Here is a 10,292-nt window from a genome sequence, read left to right as displayed (position 1 = left end):
AATAAAAAAAAAAAAGTAGCTTTTTCTTCTTTTTTAGCTCCAAACTTTGTTATCAACCTATTTTTTTATATTGAATAATGATATTTTTTTTGAGTAAGTTCGTTTATCCAATTTACATGACCTAATTCCGTTCTTGATATTTTGCTACTTACTGTTCTGTATATTCGTTAAACTTTATCTTAATTTTGAATAAGTCCATTTTCGCATTATTTGCTCTTTAACTAAATATAGTGCACTTGATAACTTCATGGTTGAGTTTTAGAGAAAAATGGCCGAAGTATAATGTCCAGTTCGGAATACTTTAGTTCTCAGCAAAATTTTTGTTTTTGAGAAGTTTTTGAAATTTATTCTCATAATCAAATAAGTTTTTCCGCCACTTTCAATCAAGATTTTAGTGTGTGTTAGACAAATATGTATCTAAATTGTTTTTGAAAAAAACTATATGATCAATAAAATTTATTATTTTTTATCAGTAATCAATCAACAATATTTAAAAATATAGACTAAAAATATGTTATTAAATTATTAGACTAAAAAAAATTAAAATGATAGTTAAAAATACAGATAAAAAATAATAAATTCTATTAGTCTTTAAATTTTTTTCAAAATTTTATTATAAAATAATTGGTTCTAAAAAATATTGTTATAAAACAAATTAATCTGCTTCAAACAATAAAAGATCCATCTATCTGATCGGAATAATTCTCTAAAACTTATAATGAATAAAAGTTTATTAAGGAACGAAAATGTTTAATTTAAAAATTTTTGTTGATTAATTTAAATGTTTATTCTAAAAAAATTCCTTAATAAAAATTCTGTGGGATCGTTTTTTTTTTTTTATTTAAAAAAAATAGAAAACTGAAAGGCCACGAGTCCACCGGGACCTATATAGGCTATATTATATAACGACATGGCAAATGGGTTGAAGGATGGGAAGAGAGAGAGAGGAGCATACGCGTAAGTGCATAACCATCAGTCCATCACCATCCACTAAGTAGGAAGGGGGGAAGGGAGAATTTCTCGTTCTCTCGCTCTCTCTCTCCCTCTCTCTCAATACATCGTTCTTCCCCTTTTCCTTATAACGCCACATTTTATCTCTCTGTTCAGTTCTCAGTGTACCAGCTTGGCAGCTTCACCCAACAAATAACAATACCAAAACCTTTTTTACCAAAAAAAGAAAAGGAAAGAAAATTCTGCTGCTTGAAAAGAAACCCGAAAAGAGGAGAAGCAAAAGAAGAATAGAGTTGAGTAAGTGATGGGGATTTTGATTGATTCACAAGAGGGTGGTAATAGTAATGGAGGTCAATGTTCAAAGATGTTCTTCAATAGGAAGAAGAAGGTGGATTCTGCACGCAAGAACACCTCTGAGCCTCAACTTGCTAAGGAGCTATCTGTTCCTCAACTCTTGGCAATTGGTAATTCAACATTTCCATTTTTTTCAAAATTTAATTTAATTTAAGTTGTTCCACCCTCCCCCATCCAATTTGAGTGAGGTTCCCTACTTGTGTGATCTTCAATTTTTGAAAGAAACAAAAATGAACCCTTGGAACTGAATTTATGTCTCTAATGAAAACTCAGAAACTTGGCAAAATGAAACTAGAAGTTAGGGTAATTACAATGTAACAAACTATAGACTACAATAGGTATACGTGCAGAATAATTTGGAGGTTTGTTGGAGTCAGTTAAAGGAGGTTTGGACTTAGTTACGGATGGTTATAGTGGTTGCCACGGGTTTTGAACATTAGGATCTATAATTGAACTATACTGTAAGGTTGTTTTATTTATTTATTTTGGGTTTAGGTGTTGGTGCAACAATTGGTGCTGGTGTATATGTTCTGGTTGGAACAGTTGCTCGTGAGCTTTCCGGTTCGTCTCTGGCAATTTCTTTCCTGGTAGCTGGATTCGCGGCTGCTCTTTCGGCTTTTTGCTACGCGGAGCTAGCTAGTCGTTGTCCTTCTGCTGGGAGTGCCTATCACTACACATACATATGTGTTGGGGAAGGGTAACAACATTTCTTTTGATTCTACATATTTATTTCTCTTGTTATTAGCTTGAAAACCTTTTTAATCTAGTCCTTGCTTTGCTTTCCATGGAACTTCTAGTTATGAAATGATATTGACTCAGCTTATTACAAATAGAGATTGAAGTGCTTCTGTTACTTGATTCTTTATTTTGTTATTCCCTTTTTCCCCGTTTCCTTTAATAGTTATGATGTCAGGGTGATATTGATACTGGGGTTTTGGAATAGCGTCTGTCTGTATAATCCTGTGTGAAAGAGAAAAGGTGGCCTGTGTATAATCCTGTATAATCCTGGGTTTGGAATTTTTGTCTTTTATTAAAACTTCTTTTTGAATTGGAGGTCTATGTCAGTTTACTGTAATAGGTCTTTTATTGAAAAAAAGAAAAAAATTATTTTAATTGAGAGAAAGTTAGAGTAGACGGGGACTTAAGGAGACTTTGAAGGAGCTGATAAGAAGAGATTTAAGCATAAATAGCTTGAGTCTAGACATGATTCATGATAAGGCACAATGGTGTTTGATTCATGTAGCCAACTCACCTAATTGGAAAAGGCTTAGTTGTTGTTGTTGTATTCAATTGAGACTTGATGTGCTTTGATGAATAATTGAATAGAAAATATTGTATTCTTTGCAGAGTTGCTTGGTTGATTGGCTGGGCCTTGATATTAGAATATACAATTGGTGGAGCTGCTGTTGCTCGGGGCATAACACCCAATTTGGTATGATGTTCGTTAAACTTTTCTATTTAGGTTCTGTTTTCAGAGAAAAATTAGGGTTGGGGGGAGGGGGTAGCATTTCTTAGGGTTGATTCACCTCTCCTTCAATCTTTCCGCTCTTTCTTTTTCAATATGTTTTTTAGTGGTTTTTCTTGTTCAATCATTTATTACTCATTTTATTTGAAATTAATTTCTTTATTGTTAGTAATTCAGTGAACAAAACAATTTTGTTGGTGTTTGGCTCTAAAATAATCTTATTTTTCCGTGTCCCATTTTATTTTCTGAATTTCAGAATTCCGTTGGATGATCTCCTTGTATATGTTATGTATGTGATTATGTAATGTAATAAGTAATGAGAGTAAGATTATTTGTTTCAAATGTGAGTAAGATTATATATTTATCTTATGCTACTCAATTATTGATAGAAAATAATATTTCTTTGGTTAGGCTGCTCTTTTTGGAGGTGAAGACAATCTACCCATCTTTTTATCGCGTCAGCATATTGCTGGGATCAATATTGTTGTGGACCCATGTGCAGCAATTATGATATTTGTTATTACTGCACTTGTGTGTTGGGATTAAAGAGGTACTTTTCTTTTTGAATCTTCTTCTCTAATATGTTTTTTGAATTTCCCGACTTTAGGTTCATGCAACTTGTTGCATGTTTCCCTTGTTGCGAATCCGACTATTATTGTGCTTTATTAAATCCATTCAGACGTCCAAATATGTTTTAAGATCCTTTTTATTTGAATGGTTAAAAAATGCAGAGTATAATGGTTCAAAGTATAGTCACATCAGTGAACATGTGTGCTTTGATGTTTGTCATAATTGCTGGTGGTTACCTAGGATTCAAATCTGGATGGCCTGGATATGAAGTTCCTACAGGGTACTATACATCTTTGTTCTGCTCTATCATTTGTATGTTTGTTCTGTTCTCGTTACTGAATACTTGTCTCTTGCTCTTTCTTTAATAGATCTTTTCCATTTGGGGTAGATGGAATGCTTGCTGGTTCTGCAACTGTCTTTTTTGCTTATATAGGTTTTGATGCAGTTGCCAGCACTGCCGAAGAGGTATAGATGATGATGTGATGCACCCCTTTTTTTTCTCCTCGCCTATAAATATGATCCTCAACTTTGTACATAATTGAGGAAATTATTACTTGTTAATGATGTCTTGCTTTGATTAACAGGTGAAAAATCCTCAACGTGATCTGCCACTGGGTATTGGTGGTTCATTGTTTTTATGTTGTGGATTGTATATGATGGTCTCGATTGTTATCGTCGGTTTAGTACCTTATTATGCTATTGATCCTGATACCCCAATATCCTCTGCATTTGCTAGCCATGGAATGCAATGGGCAGCGTAAGTGAATAATTAAGTTACCTACAGTGTGTTGGATTCCTCATAAAATTTAGGCAGCCTAATAAATGAAGTGGTTATCTTTTTTCATAATTGTTTTTGCAGTTATATTATAAATGCCGGGGCTTTTACAGCTCTATGTGCATCATTGATGGGTGGGATATTGCCCCAGGTAAATCTACTGGAATCTCTATTTCTCTATTTATGCATTAGAATATGAAATTCTTTAGTTTATTCTTTCCCCAATGATTGTGCAATTTCGCTTGCTATATTGCATGGTTATAGGGGTTCATGCCTTGGATGCATGTTCCGGGTAAAGTTTATCATTTTCTAAGCGGTTGAAGATGCATATCAACCATTGAATGTGAATATTAAATTATTCATTCACGTCATTTATAACATTGGTCCTTGGGTGTTGAATGCAATATAATCTGTGTGGAACAGTTACGAAATTCTACATCTAATGATACATTGTGCAATTATACATTATTATCTTGTAATGAAATGAGTTTTAGAGGGAGAATTAAATGATAGTTGTAATTAGAATGAAGTAGGTGTTAATTTGGGATTCTTGCAAGTTATTTATAGGCAAAAAGTGCCATTAAGATGCTAGGACTACTTTTAACACCTTGAGGTTAGAGATACCAAAATGTGCACACCTTAAAGAGTTATGAACTAGTTTGCATAAATTTAATGTTTAAATTAACAACAACATATAAATAACTAAAGTTAAGAAGAGAAGTAAATTAGGGCTATAATTGACAATATGTTGAGGCTAGATGTATGGAAGCCTTAATACCTTCTACCATTTATCTCAAATATTCAGTCCAATAAGAATTTACTCAATTTGTTCAAGTGGTAGAGTTGCATTATGGATTTGCTTTCCTTCCATTTTCTTTGTTTCGGGATGTAGAGTGTTGTTGGTCACTTTGTTTTCCCCTTTTTTACTATTTTAGAAGGTAACTGATTGGTGCTTGGGTGCCGTGGCACTTTTTCCCACTGTAAAAACCTAGTTTTTTGATAAGCTAATCTTGTAAAACATAAAAGACTTTCTCCCAAAGAACCTCTACTTAATAAAATAAAAATAAAGTCAAAAGGTGCTTGCCCCAACCAAGAGGTAGTGCGCCTTAACTCATAACTAGTATTTGGAGGCTTTTCTTAATCCAGCCAATGGCCTACTGCATGCCCTTTGGTGCCTTTAACCTATAATGGATTCTTATAGTCTGGCAGTAATTCCATTACTCTGATATCATCAATCTTCTATGCTTGAAGTTTATGCAGTAGTGTAGTCTACTGAATTCATTTATATATTAGGTGTATTTATTTTCATGCTAGTTTCGGCTTTATTCTATGATTGCTAGATGTAGGTATCAGTCTTTACCCTGCTTTTATCATAGTCTTGTTTTCAGGAAAACTATTTAATTATTTATATATGCTTTGTTTAATGCTTCTCAGCCAAGAATCTTGATGGCTATGGCAAGGGATGGGCTGCTACCACCATTTTTTTCGGACATAAATAAGCACAGTCAGGTTCCTGTTAAGAGCACAATTGCTACTGGCCTTATTGCTGCAATTTTGGCATTTTCCATGGAAGTCTCTCAATTGGCAGGGATGGTATGTCTACTTTCACAACAGTCATGATCCATTATTGGATCATATGCTAGGAAATTATTAAAAAAAAAACATCTCAATCTGAAAACTTATGCTATTGTGGTATACAGAATAGATTTTTTGTTCCATATATTATTTGATGTCAGACACAATTTGACTAGAAGAATGAAAACCATTCAATGAAGCCATTGTCTTCCATTTTAGTCCAGACAACCTTTATTCAATTTGTTCCTTTCTTTAATAAAAATAAATTTTGGAGCAGTTTTTATTGCCTGTGTGGAATTGTCTAATACCGCCATTAATTATTGTATGTAAAGGGATATTAGTTCTTTGTACGGTTGTATTAAACTGTATTTGGCTTGTTTTCTTGCAGGTTAGTGTGGGCACACTTCTTGCATTCACCATGGTGGCAATATCGGTGTTGATACTAAGATATATCCCTCCAGATGAGGTTCCGTTGCGCCCTTTTCTCCAAGAACCAATTGATTCAGGGGCAGGTGGATACATTTGGAGCTGCTTGGAGACAGGTTGGAAAGATAAGGAGGCAGTTGGTACTTCTGGGAACCGAAAACCTTTACTTGTGAAAGAGGATGTATCAATTGAGTATCCCCTTATTCCTAAGCAACTTGCCATTGGCAGCTGTGAGTTATGCTTTTCTTCTCTATTACCAATCTCCCTCTCATACATAATGCAAATTTTGCTGCTCAAGATTTGTAATCAATGTTGTTTTTGCCCTTATTCTTTTTGGGTGCAGATTTACACGAGGGTAATAGACGAAAGGTTGTTGGGTGGGTAATAACATTGACATGCTTAGGTATACTTGTCCTCACATATGCTGCTTCGGACTTAACCCTTCTCAGGTTGGTTTACTGGCAGATTTTTAATTCATTCATTTTTCAAGTTTAGATATCAAAATAGCTGAGCAGCTAATTTTCTGAAATTTTGATGCTAATTGAAGTTTGTATGCATTTGGATTGTGTGGACTTGTCCTCACATATTTCTTGATGTTCTCACTTCTCAGCATTCTGTGTTTGCTTTTACCAGTTCGGTTCGCTTTGGATTGTGTGGGGTTGGTGGCTCTCTTCTTTTGTCTGGTTTAGTCTTCCTAACCTGCATAGATCAAGATGTTGCAAGACACAACTTTGGACACACTGGAGGTATGGCCCAACATTATAATCTTATGATAATAATGTTATGCAGTTATTGTGAGCATGTGTCTTTATCGAATGTGACTAGTTTTCACGCTATTTACTATAACATTAGAAAATTGCAAATTATGAATAGAATAGATTGTCCGTGGTTACTCGGGTATCGATAACACCAAGCTTTACGCTGATATTTTTATATGAAGTTAATTTTTATTGTCCTCCTACTGCCATATATCTCCTTTTAGGTTTGGGTATAAAAGATCACTTCTTTTAATCTATTTTCAGGTTTCATTTGCCCACTGGTGCCACTGCTTCCCATAGCTTGCATTCTCATCAATTCTTATCTACTTGTTAATCTTGGGTAAGTATTCGTCAATTCTAATAGGATTTCCCATTAGCGGCTTTTGAATGACTAGAAATCCAGATTTTCAAGAAAATCTACATTGTTTTCGTATTGGCAATGCAGAAAAATCCGACTAGGAGTGTCTATGTGGCAATCGTCAGCTTTTTCCTCTGATATGCCACTATTTCTAAAATTTTTTACCAAAAGGCCACATTTTTCAAATTATTTACTCAGATGCAATTGTTTTGCCACCGTGGAAGGCACTTGCTATTGGATGCGCTTCCTGTTTAGTGTTCTCTACATGGAAGACACGTTCTGCTTAGGTGTCTCCTAGTCAGCACCAAAAAATAAAATACATAGTGTCACTGGCAAAATGATGGCTTCTGAATAAATAGTTTGAAAAAAGTGTCATTTTTGTAAAAAGTTTTAGAAATAGTGGCATAACTTTAGAGAGTAGCATATTGAAAAAAAAAAAACCTCTCACTGTTGTCATTGCTGTTGACTTGTTATTATTTTTAGGTGAAAACTCAGGTGCAGTCGACTTCATGTGAAGTTGATAATTGAGAGTCGTTAGATAATTTAATTGATTTGACTAAATTTTCATCTAACGGTTCTCAGCTATCAACTTCACGTGAAGTCGATTGCACCTGAGTTTTCACCTTATTTTTATTGGTATTACATTATTGGGTAATCTTTTATGTGCTTAAAAAAGAAATGTAAAGATTATTCTGCATGCTGAAAATTTCATTATAGCATGCTAGTAATTTGAAAAGTGGCAATATTTATTAAGTGGGGATTTTAATTGCCGCACTCATGTTTAACAATACATCAACTAAGCTCTGTCGTTCCTTGTTTTAATAACGGAAGTGTGCTTCTACTGAATCTGAACTAAAAACTAAGTAGCAGATGGACAAACAAATAAGTCATGGTCCATTATTTTGATTCATGGTCGCTGTTTGTTTCTTCCAGATCTGACACATGGGCACGTGTTTCAATATGGCTCGCAATAGGGCTAGTTGTTTATGTATTCTATGGCAGAACGCACAGCTCCCTCAAAGATGCAGTTTATGTCCCAGCAACGCAAGTGGATGATACTTATCACTATCACACCACCACGTGTCTTGCTTAATAATCCATGTGAAGCTTACTAGAAGCCAAATTGTATAGAAAATGTATAGAAAATGTATCTCAAGATTAATAGATCAGGTCATGGTTTTTTTTGGGTCATATTTTAGGTCATGGTTGGTTTGTTTCTTGTAAAATACCAACATTCGGTTGCTCATTATGATAGGCAAACGTATTTTCATGATTTCATCCCAATATAAAGTTGTTGGGATAGATCCTTAGTAACTACTATTCTAGTAATCTTTTGCCTTGCATGGGGTAATTCCGTAATTTAAATTTCAAAAATGCTATTTACACACAAAAATCAGGTATTGTGTATTTGTGTATAAATACGTATAGTTTAATTTATTTTTAATGTATATTTTATATTTTAATATATATTCTATTTTGGTGGCCGATTATAATGTAAATTTAGTATAATTGTTTAAAGTTTTGGTAGTTACTATGGTTGCTTAGCCTAGTAAAAATGTGTAATATGCGTACATTTATAATTGGTTCTTGTGTATATTTTAAAAAGATCAAATTGACTCCTATTTTACTTTTATTTATTTCCAAATAAATTCAAACTTGCCCATTTTCCTTGTTCTGTTTTTTGAATTGTTTCATATAATCGTAATTAGCAGTATCATGCAACTAGAAATCACATGTTGTGACTTAAGTTTTAAAGGGTTAGCTTATTACTTAAAAGGTCTGTAGATGTAAGTTGCCTATTTTGCTAATACTTTCTTCTAGTTCACATATCACATGTTTGTGTATCGTCATCATTAAATAATTTCGGTTCATTTAGAATTTGATTTTTGGTTCATTCTGGATGTATTTTTAGTTTTGAGTGAATTTCTGATCATTCAGTTTTGTTTGTGTACTTGTTTTCAAACACAATCATTAAGTAATTTCGGTTCATTCTGGATTTAAATAAGGTACACTTGGTCTGTGCTTGTTTTGAAACGAGTTTGTTTGTGTATTGTCATCATTAAGTAATTTTGGTTCATTTGGAATTTGATTTTCGATTCATTCTGGATGTAATTTCGATTCATTTTTGAGTGAATTAAGGTGCATTTAGTCTTGTTGTTCTTTACAATTCGAAACTCTTCTTCCTCATATCCTCTCTTGAGAGGAATATGTTAGGTACCAGACAAATGACACAGCAAAATATAGAGATGAAAAATTAGAAATTTGTATAAAATATGGAAACAATTGAATAACTTTCTTTGAGAATTACAACTTCTCTCTATCACAAGGAGACTACAATAACACCCTCTCTTGACAAAAGGAGAACACACTTCTCTCTATCATATATAGGAGAAAACTACTCAAAGAAATATTATGTTATTCTATCTTGATGACTTGATTGAAATGAATTAAAGAAAAACTCAATTTATAGGTGAGTCTCTTTAATATGAACCATCCGTTAATTAGAGGTATATAATTCTTCTCTTTTTCAACCATTAAAATTCTAAGGTTATAAACTAAGATTGTTTATTACCTTTCATTTTATTTAGTTATTATTTATTTATATATTTTCTAAAATTAGCTTTACTATTTTTTCACAATCTCCCACTTAAAACTAATTTTGATAAATTTTTAAAATTCATGTTGCTCATGTATTCCATAGGCCGTATAAGGATCTACACCATTCAAACTTTTCTGTGTTGATTGGTTTTGTCATGGCATCTGCTAGGTTATCTTTCGTGTGAATCTTCTGCATATCAACACTTCCTTCTTCTACTACTTCCTGAATAAAGTGATATTGTACTCCAATGTGTTTTGTTCTTGAATGAAAGGCATGATTCCTTGCAATGTGCAAGGCACTCTGACTGTCACAATACACAGAAATCTTCTGTTGTTTGTGCCCGAGTTTTTCTATCAACCTTTGGATCCAAATAACTTCCTTGCATGCTTGTGTAGTTGCCATATATTCAGCTTCTGTAGTAGATAAAGCTACAACAGTTTGTAATTTAGATAGCCAGCTCA

At 33.5% G+C, this 10,292-nt stretch overlaps 1 protein-coding gene and 1 pseudogene across 1 annotated transcript; both read left to right on the top strand.

The window, feature by feature from the left end:
• Positions 1 to 919: 919 nt before the first annotated feature.
• LOC107613039 (cationic amino acid transporter 2, vacuolar-like) lies at positions 920 to 8,667 on the top strand. The gene is made up of 14 exons (XM_016314872.2): positions 920 to 1,415; positions 1,801 to 2,002; positions 2,653 to 2,737; positions 3,182 to 3,320; positions 3,502 to 3,620; positions 3,709 to 3,805; positions 3,925 to 4,097; positions 4,200 to 4,266; positions 5,550 to 5,708; positions 6,079 to 6,346; positions 6,460 to 6,565; positions 6,750 to 6,862; positions 7,139 to 7,214; positions 8,166 to 8,667. Exons 5-14 carry the CDS (start codon positions 3,508 to 3,510, stop codon positions 8,323 to 8,325), a joined length of 1,332 nt encoding a protein of 443 aa, XP_016170358.2. The 5' UTR covers positions 920 to 1,415; positions 1,801 to 2,002; positions 2,653 to 2,737; positions 3,182 to 3,320; positions 3,502 to 3,507; the 3' UTR covers positions 8,326 to 8,667.
• LOC148549445 (cationic amino acid transporter 2, vacuolar pseudogene) lies at positions 1,256 to 2,743 on the top strand (annotated as a pseudogene).
• Positions 8,668 to 10,292: the final 1,625 nt, after the last annotated feature.

This window comes from Arachis ipaensis, chromosome B8 (genome assembly GCF_059453495.1).
Source record: "Arachis ipaensis isolate K30076 ecotype BB chromosome B8, ASM5945349v1, whole genome shotgun sequence".
Classification (NCBI taxonomy): domain Eukaryota; kingdom Viridiplantae; phylum Streptophyta; class Magnoliopsida; order Fabales; family Fabaceae; genus Arachis; species Arachis ipaensis.
The sequence above is the reverse complement of the archived record's forward strand: the minus strand, read 5'-3'. Positions and strand labels throughout refer to the sequence as shown.

Bases quoted from the DNA above. Each gene is read 5' to 3' on its own strand.
- LOC107613039 (XM_016314872.2), top strand. From the start codon at position 3,508: ATGGTTCAAAGTATAGTCACATCAGTGAACATGTGTGCTTTGATGTTT. The intron at 4,267-5,549 runs GTAAATCTACTG...AATGCTTCTCAG, and splicing joins TGGGTGGGATATTGCCCCAG to CCAAGAATCTTGATGGCTAT. The intron at 6,347-6,459 runs GTGAGTTATGCT...TTTTGGGTGCAG, and splicing joins GCAACTTGCCATTGGCAGCT to ATTTACACGAGGGTAATAGA.